Genomic DNA, 20,373 nt, shown 5'->3' on the forward strand with positions numbered 1-20,373 from the left:
CAGAAGCGACCATGTTAGAGGCAATATACCTCTAAGTGCCAGATGCTGGGGCCAAACAAGGGGGGGGGCATTGTTTTCATGTGCCGCTTGTGACCCTGGAAGTACCTTGCTGCCCAGAGCTGGAAAAAGATTTCTGGATCTTGGTGTGATTCAGGGGGTAGTTCTTACTTTCCTTATGGATGAATAGGGAATGTGATACTCATACTCAGTGATATCATGGACACTGTCCAATGTGTACCTGGGAGGGGCAGCTATACACACATCCATATCAATAGAGTGTTGGTGATGACAGAATCCAGGTTTGGATTTTCTTAGCTGCTTAAAATATTACAAAAATCTGCAAAATTGGCTTGTCCGCTGATTGAATATACGCACCGTGGTCCACAGTACAGCTCTGCAATACCACTTTCGCATCTCTGAAATCTTACTGTCAGTGCACAGGCCCTGTTTAAGCTCTGAGGAAGAACTCACAACCATGCTGATTCTGGAGCAAAGGAGGTATAAATATCAGCCTTTTCAGATGTCGGGGGGAAAGATTTTACTGTTAGAGCTAGCATGATTTTGGGTACTGGTGCAAGATCCTGTCCTCACACTTGGATGGGGTACATTAGCAAAGCAGGGTGTAAAACTCAGCCCATGCTTTTCATGGCTCCCATGCTTCAGTTTTTGTCATCCCCAGTTTAATGATCTCAGGTAGTAGGGCTAGAAACATGAGCCTTAGGGTGCAATCCTACAGAAATTTAGACAGAAAATTTAGACAGAAAAAGTCCTACAATTCCCAGCATGCCCCAGCCAGCATGGCAAAGGGATAATGCTGGGAGTTGTGGGACTTCTGTCTACACTTGCATAGGATTGCACCCTTAAAATTAGTCAAGATGATGGGGTTGGAAATAGGGGGAGAGGGAGACTGCCGTAATAAGCTGCATTGTCGATGCATCCCTGTGGACTCCCCTAGAGCAGGTTTCCTCAACCTGGCACCTTCCAGATGTATTGGACTACAACTCCCAGCATTCTGTCTGGGGATGCTGGGAGTTGTAGTCCAACACATCTGGAAGGTGCCAGGTTGAGGAAGCCTGCCTTAGATTTGTGTTGGTGTATTTGACTAAATTGGGGAGGGTCTACCTCCCATCCACAAAATTGTAGAGAGATTGTTCAGCATTGAGTAAATATTGCTATCTCTAGATACGTTTTCCTTCTTTCCACTAACCCCATCCTTCCTACCCGATATGAGGAATTAAGTCCCCAGTTTGCCGGGAAGCTGATATCTTAAGAACGCTGACTTGTGGAATTCTACTGAAACTCGCTGGATTAACCTCATCAGGGAATACTGGGTGTATGTTACACACGCATAAATACACGCCCATTGCACTATAGTTACTATACGATGAAGCCCCCTATGGGTGAAGTAAATAACTACAAGATTTCTCAAAAGACGGAAAGGTTGGAAAAGTTAAAGCTGTTAAGGGCGGAGTGGGGTGACTAAGTTTAGGTCTGCCTAAAAAATACTCCGCTCGTTGGGCTCAAGGACGGACCGCTCTTCCACCGCCCGATAACCCCTTTGAACTTGCGTCTGAACTTGTAGCTATAAAACAGACGAAAAGCGTCAGGTTACCGCCCGCCGCCACTTCCACACACCTCCCCCCCGCCCCGCGCGCAGATCTCCTCCAAGAATTTATTGCACGCATCAAACCGCTCGCTGGGCGCGGGGGGGATTTGTAGCTTTGAGATTCGCACAGTGAGAAACGTGTCGCCGGGGACGACGATGTCTCCTCGGGATTAAATCGAGTCGAGGTGATGTCAACGTGCGTGCCTTCGAAGAAACACGCACACACACAGAGCGCCCACCTCCCGTCTCCTAACGATGCATGGCGCTGCCAAAGGAGAGCGATCCCCGTTCCCACGTCATTGGTGGCACCGATTATAAATATGGTCCCACCAAGCCCACGGTTGCGTGCAAGCCTCCGATCGCGGGAGCCTCAGCGGGAGCCCACGCAGGCGCTTCTCCGCGGAGAGGACTTGGCCGCGGCAGGGAATTGCGCGGGGCGCTCTCCTCCGGCCGAAGGGCAGCGCGCCCCGTGCGGGTGACCCCCAAGACCCCAGCAGAGAGCGCCCGCTTCCCAGCCGATGGAGGCGCTGAGCATCCTGGCGTGGCTCTCGCTGTGGCTCCTCCGGGCCGCCGCGGGGCTCCACGGCTCTCCCTGCGAGCCTGTGCGCATCCCCATGTGCCGGAACATGCCCTGGAACATCACCCGCATGCCCAATCACCTGCACCACAGCACCCAGGAGAACGCCGTCCTGGCCATCGAGCAGTACCAGGAGCTGGTGGACGTGGGCTGCAGCCCGGTGCTCGCCTTCTTCCTGTGCGCCATGTACGCGCCGATCTGCACCGTGGAGTTTCTCCACGACCCCATCAAGCCCTGCAAGTCGCTGTGCCAGAGAGCCCGCGACGGCTGCGAGCCCATCATGAAGAGGTACAACCACAGCTGGCCCGAGGGCCTGTCCTGCGACGAGCTGCCCGTCTACGACCGAGGGGTCTGCATCGCCCCCGAAGCCATCGTCACGGACCTCCCTGACGGTAAGGAGAGACCCGCGGTGGGAGCGGAGCGGAGCGGAGCGGAGCGGAGGAGAGGCGCTCCTCCAAGGCTGAGCTCCAGCCAAGCCAAGGCCAGGGTGGTCCCCTGGCGGGCCTGGCACTGGGGAGGCCCGGGTTCTAGTCCCCGCTCCGCCATGAAGCTCGCTGGGTGGCTTTGGGCCAATCACCTACCTCACAGGGCGGTTGTGAGGATCACATGGCGAAGAAAGGGAGGACCATGTAAGCCGCCTTGGCTTCCTTGCAAGAGGGGGAAAGGCGGGATATAAATGTAAAAATAACTAAAAAAAAAAAAATTGAAAAAGGCGAATCCTTCGTAAGTTGCATACCCACTTACCTGGGAGTAAGCTCCACTTGACTCCACTGGGCTTACTTCTGAGTAGGCATTTATAGGATTGCACTTGCAAAAGGTTCCACATGGGTCACCCAGGACATAACAACGATGGCGATGGTGATATTCACCCCTGTCCCAGCCATTTGCACTTGGCAGTGTGTCTTGCTGATTTCAGAGGGACTTTCTCTGCCCATTCTTTGCTTCGCTTTTCAACTCGATCCGAGGCATCTTTACTCGGAACAAGACCCCCTGCGGGGAAAAGTAATGGCAGTATCCTCGCTGCCCTGAGCAGCTCCGCAATCTAAATCACGTCCTGCTTAGGCTTCGGTCGGGTCCAGCGCGACCTGGACGACAAGGTCTGGGTGGGAAGCGGGAACTTCTCTCGCTTTGGGGAAACGCTGGACAGGTCCGCCCGGTTACAACCAAGCGAGGAGTTCTGCAGCGTGCCAGCGCCCAGTTCACGCGCTGGGCGTAACTAAGGCTGCCATCCTGTGCTCATTTACTTGCGGGAAGGAGCAAATTCCGTGGAACGCCGTCGGACTGAGTTCTGAGTCAGTCCATACGGGTTGCTCTACATCTGTGTGCGTTTCAAAGCTGATCACTGCGGTTTCACTGGACTTGTGGATGGTGCCAAAAGAGAGCCCAGTCTCCAGGATATGGTTATAAAAGGGGAAAGGGGGATTGTGTCTGTGTGTGGAATCTATCTATCTATCTATCTATCTATCTATCTATCTATCTCTATATCTGACTATATCTAGAAGGGGGAAAAGGGATTGTGTGTGTGTATATATATATATATATATATATGGATTTCATCTCTCTCTGTATATGATTATATCTAGAAGGGGAAAAGGAGATTGTGTGTACAGGCACGCAGACACACGGATTTTATCTGTATATCTCTATAGAAGGGGGAAGGGGGATTATACACACACACACACACATACACACACACCCCCTTCTCCCTCTAGTCATTTCATCCCGTTCAAATATTGAACTTTCTTTTTGTGTGTGTCTGGTTATCTCGTTAAGAAGATGTAAAGTGGATCGATTTATCCGACGACGTGATGGTCCATGAAAGACCTCTACTTTCCGAATGCAACAAGAACGTAAACCACGGTGAGTTTCCCGAATTCCTCTCGCGACGCGATGCGCCCATTATTCCCGAAAACGAATCCTGTCGCCGACACCCGTAATTTCGACTTTTTCTTCTCCCTTCTTTTTTCTTTCCGATCAAGATCTCTGCAAATGTAAGAAAATCAAGCCCACGCTAGCGACGTATCTGAACAAAAACTACACTTACGGTAAGCCAACCGGCAACACGTTTGTTATTGTCAACAAAATGATCTACAAGTTAAATTTCTCTCCACACTTCCCTTCTTGTGGCTGGTACCTTTTCACCATCGCGATCGTTCTATAATCCCCCCCCCGCCGCCCTTTGGTGTTGCAGGGAATATCTCCAGCGCGATGAAATCTGACCCGTTAATTATCCCGCTAGATAGCCGGAGGAATAAAACAGGATTCCAGAAGAATGTTGGCGTTCTTATATTCGTTTCTTTCCTCCCAAATTTGGGTTTTCATCTCCCATATCATAACTACTGATAACTAATTTTGGTACTTACTAGACTGCTATACTTTGGGGTAGGGAGTGGGAGGAGGGAGAGAAGAACAAAAGAAGGAATTTCTTTTTTAGTTCCAAATATGTAATCATGTGCTTAGGAACAAAAGGAATAATCAATAAAACAAGCTTGATGTCCAGACTTCTTTAAAAAGAGTTAAGCCACTGTGTTCATCAACTAATATTAATCTTCCTAATGTTTTAATTAAGAGAAACGCTCTATGCCTGAAAAAATTGAATGTACCTATGTCTCACCGGCACTGATGGGTTTAAAAAGTGGTGAAATGAATCTTTGGGGCTGCAATGGATGCACACTTACTTGGGAGTAAGTCCCATTGAACTCAATGGTATTTACTTCTGAGTAAATGCAGGGTGTAAGTCCCATTAGGAGTTACATCCAAAACATAACCATGTTTACTTGAAAGTATTATTACAACGGGACAAACTTTCTAATAAGTATGCATTGGATTGTAGGTGTGTATCCAAATCCTACGCATATTTACTCAGAAGTAAGTTCCACTGAATTCAGTGGAGCTTATTGCCAAGTAAGTTGCATAGGATTGCAGCCTTAGGTATTCTACATTTCTTTGGATTACACCCCCCTCCCCATATAAATATACATCTTATGTCTAGATATGATCCTGTATGGGTTTAAGTGATCTCTGTTGAAATCAGCTGACTTACTTCTAAGTAAAGTGTGTTTAGGGTTAATGTTCTGTTGAAATCAACAGCAGGATACAAGCTTTACTTCCAGTGCTAACATGTAAATATTTAAATGTAAATATTTAAATGATTAAATTTAGCAGGACATTATTTTTATGTTATTTTGCTATGTGGATCTATATCATAATAGAAATAAAATATTTTATTTGACAGGCTTGCTAAATCTTGACCATTGCTATAACTGTACTTTAAAATGATAATGATAAATGATGGGGCTTGCCGGGGGGGGGGGGGTCTGGTTGTGTTTTTGTGCTGAATGAACATTGGGATGGATCCAGACTTAGTTATGCTTAGAATAACCCCACTTGAAATCAGTGGGGCTTAAGTTAGTCATGGTTAACTTGTCCCAGAGATTTCAATGGGTCTACTCTAAGCATGACTCAGTCTGGATTCAACCTATTATAATCCTGCTTTTAACATTATTATTGTTGTCTGACACAACATCCAAAACAGCCAGGTTCTTTACAAAAGTGAAATCAGCCAAGTTGCTTTCTATCTGGTTTACTATTTGACCGAACACGGGAGGAGAAGGGGCAGGAATGGGATGAGGAACCGGATGTTGTATCCTACTTCTGTATATTGACAGGATTAACAAAACAGGGACCAAAATAATGTTATTTATTATTCTGACTCATCTGCCACTTTCTAATGTTTAGAGCACAATCCCATACATGCCTGTTCAGGTCTCATTGAGTTCAATGGGGCTTATTCTCAGGTAAGTGTATACAGTTTTGCTGCCTCAGTCCCCAAAGATGCTAACAGTAAATTAAAATAAGAATAATAAGGTATCAACTGCCTGATCCTGTAAGAAGATCCAAAAGCATAAGCAGGCTTCTGCATTTGCATCACTCAGTGGATCAGGAACATATACCTGATTTGTATCCAAATGTGCGCCCAAAAGCACTTCCACTGCAGATCTTGTCTATCCACAATATATTTACGTGCACATTGCCATCCACATTCTGGTGCAACTAGTCACAAAAGAAATACTTCTTTTAAGCATGTGTGCCAAGCATGAAACAGTCTAGAACTCAGAGCCTAAGCAGACATGTCTTTAAATCCATATGTAGTAGCTACATCATTAAAAAAAATTGTTTTTTAACTTTATATTAGGTACTGAGAACCCGAGGAGGTGCAGGGGCCCCAAGCTGGCTTGGAACCCTAGTGTGTGTGTCAGGGTGGAGGGGCGGGGGTGGGCCTTCTAAGATCCAGATCAGGGGCCCTACTGTAGAGTAAAAAATGGCCCCCCCATGACATTTCTGCTAGATGCAAATTTAAAGTCATGTCTGTTTTGGCCCTCAGAAGACCAAGCAAAACAATGAAGTTTTAACTGTCCTTCTAAAATAATCTAAGTCCTCAATCTAGTGGGTTTCCCTTCAGAGGGAATTCCACAAAGCAGAAGCCACCACTGAGAAGGCACTGTTTCTGGTGGCTGATAGCCTTGCTGCCTCCCTAGGCAGTGGGATCCACAGTAGGGTTTCATGGCTTGTTCTCAGCTCTCAGGGGAGGTAGGGGTCAGAGAGTGGCAGGCAGTCTGCCCAGGGCATTTAGAGGCTTTGTCAAGCTCAAAAGCAGCACCTTGAATTTGGTCCAGAAACATGGCAATCCCCAGTGGAGGCTGGTGGCTCTGATGTCAGTGGGGCAGTGAATCCACTCTGGATTTCAGTCAGAACCAGTCACCTTCTCACCTTGGATAGCTCCCTTAGAGTTTTGACTGGTTCTGACTGAAACCCATACCAGATTTATTGCCCCACTGACTTCGGAGCCACCAGCCTCCACTGCCAATCCCCCTTTTCCCGCTGTTCTCACTAGCATAACATTTTGAAACTGCTGGGATAACTTGTGGACAGAAGTGGTAGTAAGGAAGCAAATCAAAATACTCAACCCTTGACTTACCTTGTAAACATTTATGGGACTCATGAAGTGCTGACTCAGTTCATACCAACTTTTTTTTTTAACTTTTTATTCTATTTTTTATCTTTATAAATGAAATAAACAGTGCCAACAACCTAATCAGTATCTACAGTTTCCAAACAATACAGTATTCTTAGGAGGACACAGCAATAATGAAAAAGAGAGAGAGAAAAAAAAAAGAAAACAGAAAACAGAAGAAGGAAGAAGAAAGCAAGAAAGAAAATGAAAAAATATAAACAAGTTACTTAAAAGGATTAAATTTAAACTCCATTACACACAAACTTCAAATACCATTCTACTTAAAAGTTATACCTATAGCATTGGCAATATTACAATTCAGTACAGCAGATAATCAACCTTACATTTCAATATCATATCATCAGTCTTATAGCAAGGAAGCAGGCCTAAAATTCATTTCCAATAACCATATATTGCCTTTCAGTTAACGTATGATAGTAGAGCTTAACAATTTAGCCAGCCAAAAATATTACTAACCAGTCTCATAATAATAATAGTAATAATAATAATAATAAAAAGAAAAGAAATTAAAAAGGATAAATAATAATAACTAATCACTAATAAATTTTATATTGTTATATAATAATAAAGCTTAAAATCAACCTTACAACAATCACTAATGTATTTTGTACTAGATATATAAATGAGTGTGCACATTTCTATATACCCTAAAACAGTAAATTTAAGTACAGTATATCATATCCTACACCCCAACCACAGATGCTGAAGAAGCAGATGTAGATCAGTTCTATGAGGATCTGCAGCACCTACTGGATAGTATGCAAAAAAAAAGATGTTATTTTCATTACAGGAGACTGGAATGCTAAGGTGGGTAGTCAAACGACACCTGGAATTACAGGCAAGCATGGTCTGGGAGAACAAAATGAAGCAGGACATAGGCTGATAGAATTTTGCCAAGACAACTCACTGTGCATAACAAACACTCTCTTCCAACAACCTAAGAGATGACTTTATACATGGACTTCACCAGACGGTCGACACCGAAATCAGATTGACTACATCCTTTGTAGCCAAAGGTGGCGGACATCTATGCATTTGGTAAAAACAAGACCTGGAGCTGATTGTAGTTCAGATCACAAACTTCTTATTGCACAATTTAGAATCAAACTAAAGAGAAAAGGAAAGACCCACAGATCAGTTAGATATGAGCTCACTAATATTCCTAATGAATATGCAATGGAGGTGAAGAATAGATTTAAGGGACTACATTTAGTAGATAGGGTCCTGGAAGAACTATGGACAGAAGTTTGCAACATTGTTCACGAAGCGGCAACAAAAAACGTCCCAAAGAAAAAGAAAACCAAGAAGGCAAAATGGCTGTCTGCTGAGACACTGGAAGCAGCCCAAGAAAGAAGGAAAGCAAAAGGCAACAGTGATAGAGGGAGATATGCCCAATTAAATGCAAAATTCCAGAGGTTAGCCAGAAGAGATAAGGAATTATTTTTAAACAAGCAATGCGCGGAAGCAGAAGAAGATAATAGAATAGGAAGGACAAGAGACCTCTTCCAGAAAATTGGAAACATCGGAGGTAAATTCCAGGCAAAAATGGGTATGATCAAAAACAAAGATGGCAAGGACCTAACAGAAGCAGAAGAGATCAAGAAAAGGTGGCAAGAATATACGGAAGATCTGTATAGGAAGGATAATAATATCGGGGATAGATTTGATGGTGTGGTCAGTGAGCTAGAGCCAGACATCCTGAAGAGTGAGCTTGAATGGGCCTTAAGCAGCATTGCTAATAACAAGGCAGCAGGAGATGACGGTATCCCAGCTGAACTGTTTAAAATCTTGCAAGATGATGCTGTCAAGGTGATGTATGCCATATGCCAGCAAATTTGGAAAACACAAGAATGGCCAACAGATAGGAAAAAATCAACTTATATCCCCATACCAAAAAAGGGAGGCACCAAAGAATGTTCGAACTATCGAACAGTGGCACTTATTTCACATGCCAGTAAGGTAATGCTCAAGATCTTGCAAGGTAGACTCCAGCAATTCATGGAACGAGAATTGCCGGATGTACAAGCTGGGTTTCGAAAAGGCAGAGGAACTAGAGACCAAATTGCCAATATCCACTGGATAATGGAGAAAGCCAGGGAGTTTCAGAAAAACATCTATTTCTGTTTTATTGACTATTCTAAAGCCTTTGACTGTGTGGATCATAACAAACTGTGGCAAGTTCTTGGTGGTATGGGGATACCAAGTCATCTTGTCTGCCTCCTGAGGAATCTGTATAACGACCAAGTAGCAACAGTAAGAGCAGACCACGGAACAACAGACTGGTTTAAGATTGGGAAAGGAGTACGGCAGAGTTGTATACTCTCACCCTACCTATTCAACCTGTACGCAGAACATATCATGCGACGTGCTGGGCTTGATGAAACCAAGGCTGGAGTTAAAATTGCTGGAAAAAACATTAACGATCTCCGATATGCAGATGATACCACCTTGATGGCTGAAAGCGAGGAGGAGCTGAGGAACCTCATGATGAAGGTGAAAGAAGAAAGTGCAAAAGCTGGGTTGCAGTTAAACCTCAAAAAAACCAAGATTATGGCAACCAGCTTGATTGATAACTGGCAAATAGAGGGAGAAAATGTGGAGGCAGTGACAGACTTTGTCTTTCTAGGCGCAAAGATTACTGCAGACGCTGACTGCGGCCAGGAAATCAGAAGACGTTTACTTCTTGGGAGGAGAGCAATGACAAATCTTGATAAAATAGTGAAGAGCAGAGACATCACACTGACAACAAAGGTCCGCATAGTTAAAGCAATGGTATTCCCTGTAGTAACCTATGGCTGCGAGAGCTGGACCATAAGGAAGGCTGAGCGAAGGAAGATAGATGCTTTCGAACTGTGGTGCTGGAGGAAAATTTTGAGAGTGCCTTGGACTGCAAGAAGATCAAACCAGTCCATACTCCAGGAAATAAAGCCAGACTGCTCTCTTGAGGGAAGGATATTAAAGGCAAAACTGAAGTACTTTGGCCACATAATGAGAAGACAGGATACCCTGGAGAAGATGCTGATGCTAGGGAAAGCGGAGGGCAAAAGGAAGAGGGGCCGACCAAGGGCAAGGTGGATGGATGATATTCTGGCGGTGATGGACTCGACCTTGGGGGAGCTGGGGGTGGCGATGGCCGACAGGAAGCTCTGGCGTGGGCTGGTCCATGAAGTCACGAAGAGTCGGAAGCGACTGACCGAATAAACAACAACAAAAATATCATATCCATTTAAAGAGAAAGGATTTAAAGTTCACACCAACTTTTAACTAGAGCCTCTGCCCCCCCTCCCCCATTGCAACCCTGCCTTACACTTTATAGAATAATAATAATAAAAAGAGAAGTTATAATTTAAGAGGTTTTACTTCAGTATGATCCTAGGTATATTTAATCAGGAACAAGACACACCATTCAATGAAATCAGGGCAAAAAAAAAAAAACTTGTTTTAAAACCGTTTAAAAAACTGATTGTGTGTGTGTGTGTGCGCGCGCACAGGCATGTGCGCATGTCTTTGTCCATGTGTTCTTTTAAAATAAGGTGAGGAACAAATGTTCAACTCTCTTCCAGTGGTAGGCCCTCCTGGTGCCCTCCAGATGTTTTGGACTACAACTCCCACAATCCCTGACCTTAGGCCATGCTGGCTCTGAGGCAAATGGGAGCTGCAGTCCAAAATATATGGAGGGCACCATTTGCCTACTCCTGCCCTAGTAAGTGTGCTGTGCAGTGGAACTCCATGAGACTCACTTCTTTAGTATTAGACTGTTCGTTTTTCAAAACCTTTACTCACATGGCATTATCCATCCACCCTTACTTTATATGTTTCAGTTATTCATGCAAAAGTAAAGAGCTTGGAGAGAGGAAGCTGCAGTGAAATAACCACTCTGGTTGATGTGAAAGATGTATTGAAATCTTCAACTCCAGTTCCCCGTTCTCTGGTTCCTCTGTATACTAATTCTTCCTGCCAGTGCCCACCACTTCTACCAAATCAAGATGTCCTCATTATGTGTTATGAGTGGCACTCAAGGTAAGCAATGACAAGATAGCATGAAGACTGCATTCGAGTTTCATATTAACAATATTGTCTTCCGGTGAACACACTCAACTGCACCCATTGCATGCATGGAGCTGCCCCATCCATTGAATTGAATGGGGATACTGCTGAAGGCAGAGCAGCTCCATGTATTTATTATTTATTTTATTTATTTATTGCATTTGTACCCCGCTTTTTTTCCTCTTGCAAGGAACCTAAGGCGGCTTACATTATCCTCCTCCTCTCCATTTTATCCTCACAACAACAACCCTGTGAGGTGGGTTGGGCTGAGAGTCTGTGACTGGCCCAAAGTCACCCAGTGAGCTTCTATGGCCGAGTGGTGACTAGAACCTGGATCTCCCAGCTCCTAGTACAACACTCTTGCCACTGGCTAGAGTGCGGGTCTTGGGCTGGGAAGTCCTGGGTTCAAATCTCTGCTCAGGCATGAAGCTCAGTGGGTTACTTTGGGTCAGTCACTCTCACTCAGCTTATCCTGCCAGGCAGGGTCGTCACCTGCTGCTCTGAACTCCTCGGAGAAAGGCTGGGATATAAATGTTAGTAATAAGAAATGGGACTTGCAACAACATGCTGCCTTGTGGAATGCTCCTGTTCAGGACACTCCATCCCATTCCCCAATAGTCGGCCAAGATTCTGCGCCAACTGAGCATGCCCAGTTCTAATTGGTTTTGGGTTTTTCACCCCTCAGGGATTTCTCCCTAAATATTATCTTATTGTATTTCTGCAAACCTTAGGGTTCCCATAAGCATGCTGATACCTCCGTCTTATGTGTAGATGGTGGCATTTTGGCTATATAAGCCACAGCCCCCAGGGAATTGAGATTGCTGTTAGTGTATACAAGTGGGGACTGCAACAAAATGTTGCAGTGTAGAGTATCCTGAACTCCTCCTGTTCAGGATACTCCACTCCATTCCCCCTCCCTCCCAGTTTTTCAGTTTCCCCTCCCACAAGAGTCAGTCAGCATTCTGTGCTCACTGAGCATGCTCAGTCCTCATTCTGCTATTTTGGGGTTTTATCTCTCCTTAGTTCCCCCCCCCCAACAATATTTTTTGCATTTTTAAAAAACCTTGGGCTTCTCCCAAGCCTGTTGATACCTCCATCTTGTGCGTAGGGGTTGCTGTTTTGTCTACATAAGGAATGTCTCTAGGAGAATTGAGCTTGCTATTGTTCTTTAATATATTATATTATCAAATAGCCCTTTGTTTGATACAATGAAGCCTTCAAGCAAACTTACACAGCTGCCAGAGCTGGACGCATTGTGCTTGCCCCATCTGAGTGAAGCTGCTGGCAATCCTATAGCTTCCTGAGGGAGGGGACTGTCCAGTCCTTTCCCCTGAGGGCCCAGCGGGTGGGGGTGGGGGGCTGCCACACACAGATGGAAGAGGCCAGACCTATAACTCTATCCCTTGACCTACTAATTTCCCCTGGCTTCAAACTATATGGCCTGCAAACCTATGTGCTGGTTAGGGAAGTCTGCCCCTACTGACTGAAGTTATTACTGTAGGCTTCAACCAGATGGACACATTTACATTAATTACAATTAATTAATGCATTTATAAAACAAAATAGCCCTGAGGTGCACATCCCTAGGGTTCTTTTAGCATGCATGCCAAGTTTCAGATGTCTATGTTTCACAGTCCTGGTGCTATGATGCTGACAGATGGACACACACACACACCCTCTTTGATTACTATAATAGACAGTGGTGGTGGTGGTGGTGATAAATCTGATCTTTTATATCCATAGGTAAACTGTATTATGTTTTTGAAAAGGAAAGGAATGAATGGGTTTGGAAGGAAGGCAGCAAAAATGGGTTAACAACACTTAAGTAAAAGTTGTATGTCTTAAGTTTTGATTCTGCAGTGGGAGGGAAAATAGGGGGAATATATGAAACATGATATTGGTTAATCTTGGGGCATTGTAGAATGTCAATACATTAGTGTGAAGGCTTTCAAAATTAAGCTAGGGAATGGGGAAAAGAAGAGAAAGAGTTCCATATTTCATGGAACAAGTTTGCCCATGATGTTTTTTAAAGGTCACTGAGGTTTTCATTTTATACGCTTTGTCAAAGGATTTGAAAAAGAGAGCAAAAACAAAAATATTGTGTTTCTCATTGAACTTGGCCACATGTAAACAGGGCTTAAGTTACACTGGCTTTTAGAAATGTCAGAAGTAACAGTCACTTGCTTGGAAAAGTGCTGAAGAAAAGACCACATTCTTGTTTCTATCACCAGTTCCCATTTTATGATTATATTGTGGCCTCAGTCTTGGATTAAAGGACATAGAATTCTTGCATTCAACTAGGGCCATAACAGCAAAGTCATCATGTAATGCTTAGTCTGATACATTTCTGGGTCCAATGCACATATAAGGATGAATGTTGCACATGTTGCAGGACAGAATAGAATAGTGCCTTCTTCTCAGAGAGAGAGAGAGAGAGAGAGAGAGAGAGAGAGAGAAGGAGAGAGGGCATGTTAGCAACACACTCATAGACAAAGGACATGTTGTCCAGGTAATGGACCAACTCAATACAAGCCCAAATTGTCCTTGTGGAGGATAACATCTTGATGGATTGTGCCCTGTGTTTTAACTTTATACTTCATAAGTTGTGGCAACTCTCTTTAACCGTACAGCAGCAGCCAAGAATGGAGAGAAAGAAGTGGTTTAGAACAAAGCAGAGATGTTGGCAAATGCTAAAAACCTAGTTCTTTGGCAGGATTTTGGAGAATCGTTTCAAACCTGGCTCCAGACTGTTTGGAGAGCCAATTCCAAAACGAATCTCCAAAATAATACCATTATTGTTGTTTCATGCAAGGGTCCAACACAGGCCTAATTCTCTGGATTCCACCAGATGTCTGAGAAATTAATCCAGATTATTTCTGCAATAGATGAGGGGGAGGGTACCCATCCATTGAACAAAGCAATGTATTTTAAATTATCTCTCTATCTATCATCTATCTATCTATCTATCTATCATCTATCTATCTATCTATCTATCTATCTATCTACCTATCTATCATTAGTATTCATATATCAATGGTATAATACACAATATGATATAAAATAATCAATAAGATTATTCTGGAATCATTAAGAGAATAAAGAGACTCATTTCTTGTAACAGTAAATTATACAAGTATCAGTATTTTTATTTAACCCCAGATTTTTGTCTACATTGCATTTGTTAATGAGAATATTGAGAAAAGAAAATTAAGAGAGCAATCCTAAGACTCCTGAGAAGGCATCTCAGCAGCCTTAGGTTATGGCAGATCTCCCTGGAACATGAGTGAGGTCCATAGGTGGAGAAGGAGGTCTGCTGATACAGGGTTCCTTGTTGCAGTGGCAGAAACCATCACAACCATCACTTCTCCACTGCTGGTGCTCCAGTGGTGGTGGTGGGCAAAAGGGGGTATGCCAAGCATGTTGGGGCCACTTGAGGGAGGCTTTATCTCATTCTCTCCTCCACCCAGCCAAAGATTGCTCTAGTTGTTAAATTTTATTGGTCCAACCAGAGTTTAGTGTTCACATCCCTTTGATTCCAGTGAAATAGATTTACAGTTGAGTGCTATACCTTTCTACTGAAAAGCAAGTCCCATAAGACTGCAGCACATGTCTGACGCAAAATCTCCCCCACTGAAATCAATGGGATGCAGAAGTGCTGAATTTTGACTGGAATGAGCCCCCTGTTTTATTTTGCATCCTGTAATCAGGAAATGAACTCCATCTTTCTTTTGTACCCTTCTTGTTTCTCCATTGATTTCAGGCTGATGCTTCTTGATGGGTGCTCAGTTGAAAAATGGAAGGATCCCTTAAGCAAACGATTTAAGGTAAGAGCGTTTCCTGACATTTCTGGATACTTTCTCTTCTAGAATAGGGTGTGATGCATTTTCCCCTTCAGTTGTCTATACCAGGGTTCAGAATTTCCAGCCTGCATGCCAGATCCGGCCTGTAGGGCACCCCACTCTGGCCCACAGAGCCTTCCATGATTCCTCCAGGGGGCGGGGAGTAGCCTTCACTAGGCTAATCCCCTTGAAGAGCATCCCCACTGTTACCTCCGATCAGACACTGGAGATAACAGCAGGGGTTCCCCTGCGTGCCGCTGTTACAGACTCTATTCTGTAGTATGCTCACCTATAGTCAGTAGTCAAAGTGGGCAGGAAAGGAGAGATACAAGCTCTGGAAAAACATTAGATAATTCCAATCAAACATTGTAGCCACATTCATTACTGAGTTTAGAGTACAAGAAAAAACATTATGAGAGCTCTTGGCAAAACATGTAACCATTTTCATCATTGGATACAGCTATTGTTGTGGCGAGACAATTAAGCACATGTGCATAAGAAGCCACACTCAGCAGCCCATTAACATAAACCCTGTCTGTATATAAACATATATATGAACACCACGCTAAGATGTATCCCTTTCTCACCACAGGATTTCAAGGAGAATGTAATGCAATGACCACTTCCTTGGAAGGCTCATCAAAATCTTTTCCAAACTGTTCCAGGGAATTTTGTTTGTATTCCACTATTTATCATGCTGGAAATTCCCTCCGAGACCTCTTTGGTCATGTCTTACCAGAAAATACAGCGAAGTCCATTTTTCCTCTGAGCAGAGAGATCAGCTCTTAGAAATAACTACTTCCTGCACTTTGTTCAGTATGCCTGTTTTCTCTCTCAGGTTAAGTGGGAATATTTATAATATAGATTTTTTAGAGATGGTTAAGTGACAGGGACACATGGAAGTTTTAAAAGGTATGGCAGACCCCCTTTGCCTACTCTAGAGTAAAATATTGGGTGGGGGGAAACATAGCCACTAGATACAGATTTTTAAAGTAATGTCTGTTGTGGCTCTAAGGTTCAGTTAGGTTTTTGTTCTGGTTAGACTCCCTGTTTCTAGGAGCTACCAAGGCCATCGGCAGAGCCTCAGTTAATGTGTCCATCCAGGAGTGGTGCTGAAAGAGTGTTATGGAGGAATAGCACAGTTTTGCTCACCACACAAGTTACCTCCAGCCTGCATTAAGCCTTCCTCTTGAGCACCAGTATTTGTAGAGGCCTGCTTTGTGCCATTTCTTCTCCTCAAAAAAGAGGAGAGGAGAAACATGCAAGACAGGCCTCCATGCAATCAGACACTTACGCAGAGAGCCTAGTTCGCACTGGAGGCTATCTGTGTAGTGGAGGCAGGCTGGTGTCATGGGCAGGCACAGTCAGGCACCGGCCGCAAGGGCCCACCCCCGACCATGGGCTGTACTGATGAGAGGCCCCTGGACCCCTCCTCCTCTTCACCATTGCAACATGCTTGTTCACCCTTCACTTGCTCTGGCCCAGACAACAGTGGTGGTGTGAAAGAGGAGCAGTAGATACCACTGCCTATTTGTTCATTGGCTCTCTGCCTGGCAAGCAAGCAGGTGGTAGCAATCAGGAGGAAGAGGAAGAGCAGCATTTGGCAACAATGCTGGGAAGGAGACAGGCTCACTGAGGGACCTGGCCCACTGAGGATCTCTTGCCCAAGGGCCCTCCAAAACCTGGAGCCAGCACTGAGGGAGGAGTGGAGGAGTTTGTGCCATTCTTCCATCAGATTGCTACATCTAGTTGGATACCCATACCATGGAAAAGCTAACAGTGCACTTGTGATTTGTCTTTAAAAGTCTGAGCTTTTTCTTCTTCTTTCACTAACATTTTTGTTTTTTAAAACAATTTTTTCCTAGAGATGGGAACAGCGACTCCAAGAACAGAAGCCGCGAGCAGCTCCTAATAAAAACCAGAATGCTCGAAACACCGGTCGCAGTGGGGTACTAAAGCCAAACCCGAAGAATGGCAACCCGGTGCTGGCTGGTCCCAAGAAGATCAATAAACTCAGAAGTGTTCAGAAAGAAGTCAATTCCAAAAAGATATGAGTTACAGATTTTCCCATGACAAAGGTCACAAGCTGGGCAGAGTGGCATATGTGTATCCCATGAACTCATCAACATAAACATTTACTGCTGCATTCCAAATAGACATTATCTGCAGCAATTTACTTTTAATGGATTGCTTTTTTTCACTTTAAGCCACAGATATAGTTTTGCACTAACATGAGGTGAGTCGATGAAAGCTGATTGATTATGCATATATTTAGCATAGCCAGTCATAATTTACCAATAAGCATCAGGATGGGCTATTCTGTGATTTAAACACACGTGTGGCGGAATTTTACCTACATGCTAAGGCTGGCTTTGCACGTATGCTCCAGAAGAGAGTGGGGGCAACCACTGTGTCTCTCTCTGTGGTGAGCCCCACCAGGTGGAAAGGGCAATCGCACACTCTGGCAATTCATCATGCTTCCTCATAACAATGCTAGTCAAAGATGAGTTTTTCTGTGTTGTTGTTGTGCAGAAGTCTGATGAAAGTGAGAGAGAGATGCCGTGCGCTAAATGTGCACTTTTTCCTCTCTGCATAACAGTGGAAAACCTGAGGCTGCCTTGTCAAGAGAGGACACATGTGTCCTCATTCTTTGTCACTTGAACCGTGTGTGAGTTTATGTAGCAAAATCATAATAAATCAAACTTATTTTTGATTTACTTTGGTCTGGCTTTCATGATAAATGTTAATTTTCCTTAAAATGTTTGCTGAAAATCTGTACTTAAAAAACAAAAACAAAAACAAACCCACCCAAGAACAAACCATATTGAAAGCTTAGAAATTATACTTACATATTTGCCAGATATAGCTTTATTACAAAAAGAGATTCCTAAAACACAGAATGAAACCACTAACTGAAAACATCACAAATAGCAACTCTGTTGTGGTGTTTTGAAATATTGTTTTAAAAATTGGGGAGATATCTCTGGGACTAGTTTGGCACATTTTAAGTGTTACTAACAGTTTGGGGAAGAAATTGCCCTGATCCACAGATTCCACCCCCCACCCCCGTGTTTAGTGGTGCAGATGGATTTCTTCCATGTTTGAGACATCCCACTCATTTCAATGGATTGTGCCAATTAGCAAGCGTGTTCCACTGCATGCATGGATTGAGTCTTTCCATTGAAATTCATGGGAAGCTTTTGGAAGCCGGAGCAATCTTTTCATGCTCCAGCCCTCCTGCGCCAATAAACTCTCACTGAATCAGGGCAATTGGCTACAATACAGAGAAGCATGCAGAAAGAACTGAAAGTACAGGATTTTCTGCTATCTGTTCAATACAGCAGCCTCACCCCACCATGCCCGCATCCACAGCACTGTATAAGAAGTGCTATTGAACTCTACCCTCATCTCATTTGATGCAGCAGAATTTGAATGCTGCTGTTCATGTCCAATGATCATGATTTGGTAGCTTTGTATCACAAACACAATTAGGGATTCCCCCTGTCAGCTATAGAATGATTTGTGTTGTGGTCCTTTGCCTTCCATATCTGACAACGGGACTCAGCTGTGTGTGTGATTTTTGTTTTCTGGATTTCACCCATCACGTTTAAGTAAGTTCCACTGATCCTACATTATGGGTCCAATCCAGAGATAAGCACACAAGAGATCACATGCACATAGTGACACATGCACATTTTAAGTTCCCCAGTTTTAAACACTGGGGAACTTAAAAATATAATTTGTGTTTGTATCAATGGGAGTCCTGGAGTGTAAATGTAAACAAACATCTGGCTGAGCATGCTTGTACAACAGACTCTTGAAGGACTGCAGCCAATGTGTTTAGTACTGGGACAGAAGTCTTTGTCAGAACCATTTCATAATCCTGCATAATTATAAACTAGTCATGTTTTAACAGGGATAAACAATTTGATTTCTTGCTTGCTACCAGTTACATGTAGAGGTGCATTAAAATGTGCCTATAAATAGCAGTAACCATGGTCTTTTCTACTGTCAAGGCAAACCTGGTTTCCTCCTGTCTTCACTGGTTCTGCAAGTTTTGCTCAGCACTGGCTGTGCACAGTGCTGACTGGCTGGTAGTTGGCTGTGCACTATGCTGACTGGCTGGTAGTTGTGACCCCTCATCCTCCCATCCCTGGGAATGGTTAATGTTTTACTAAGAAATTGTACTTTTTACACAAACATTTACATGAACATTCAATTGTTTATACATTTGGCATGCTGTTGCTGTTTTTAAAGCAATATTCTTTTGTAAAACTACTCTGGGGAGGGGGAAGAGGAGGTTCGACAGCTGTGAGCCAATCAGAACTGTGCAAGCTGGCTCTGCTTCGAAGCACACAGAACTGTTTCCCAGTCATGCTTTATCTGGAGCGTAAGAAGTATGCCTGTACAGAAGTTGGTGAGTGAGCTTCTAGAGTTCAGCGGTGTCAGTTTCTTAAGTATCTCAGTACACACCCTAATTAAATCCTGATGATTAATAATATAGGGAAATGTAGAATTGCCATCTTTACATCGCATTGCTATTTTTAAAAAATATATAGCTCTGATATTACTTCTTAACAAATGTAATGAGCTGACTGAAACTTCTGCCATGATTTATAACACTTCTAGTATCTGGTCTTTTATTTCTGTGAAAATAAAATCTGTTATCATTTGCTTTTTTGAAATTAAAGGGAGAAAATGTAAAATGATTGCCTGCATAGAATTTGCATCTTTCCTTCATAATGTAAGTGACCATGATTCACCATGTATGGAACAATAAATGTTAAAGCCCTACTTCAGTATTGTATTTTTATTTAATTTCTGTTTTGAAACGTTACTTTAACAATTATAGGGTGAACCAATTCTAGCTGTGCAAAAAAAAAGAAAAAAAATAAGTATATTTCAAAGCCAGTTCTTAATATTACTGTTATTAACCCATTTATCTCATTTCACACATGGAAGATTTCATCTGTTACTTGAGCAGAAATATATTCTTCTAATGTAGACCACAAAATGCAGAAAGACAAACCTGGGCAGACAAGTCATTTCTTTAATCACCTTGCTTGACTGTGTATGCCTCCATTTTTCAATAACCAAACAATTAAACCTCATGGCTCAAACTGCAAAGAGTTTCATAATAGCACAGAAGGCACTACATCCAATCCACGATGGGAGTCCAATGGATCATCTGTACATCATACTCAACTGAAGAGGGAGCGTTTGGAAATAAGATATTAGGGTGTTTCCACCAACCAAGGAACCTGTCCGG

At 43.5% G+C, this 20,373-nt stretch overlaps 1 protein-coding gene across 2 annotated transcripts; it reads left to right on the forward strand.

Annotated features, from left to right (window-relative positions):
- The first annotated feature begins 1,949 nt into the window (after positions 1-1,949).
- SFRP4 (secreted frizzled related protein 4) lies at positions 1,950-19,897 on the forward strand. Of its 2 annotated transcripts, none has more exons than XM_084857858.1 (6): positions 1,950-2,575; positions 3,957-4,043; positions 4,163-4,228; positions 11,040-11,238; positions 15,026-15,089; positions 16,970-19,897. In XM_084857858.1, the coding sequence occupies exons 1-6, from the start codon at positions 2,125-2,127 to the stop codon at positions 17,156-17,158; spliced, it is 1,056 nt and encodes a 351-aa protein (XP_084713984.1). In that variant the 5' UTR covers positions 1,950-2,124; the 3' UTR covers positions 17,159-19,897. The 2 variants fall into 2 exon arrangements, with proteins under 2 accessions (XP_084713984.1, XP_084713985.1); XM_084857859.1 differs by having other exon boundaries at positions 3,960-4,043; positions 16,970-19,896.
- The last annotated feature ends 476 nt before the right edge of the window (positions 19,898-20,373 follow it).

The sequence above is a fragment of the Heloderma suspectum genome, chromosome 5, assembly GCF_057233095.1.
Source record: "Heloderma suspectum isolate Gila_16-S chromosome 5, 16-S_ref, whole genome shotgun sequence".
Taxonomy (NCBI): Eukaryota; Metazoa; Chordata; class Lepidosauria; order Squamata; family Helodermatidae; genus Heloderma; species Heloderma suspectum.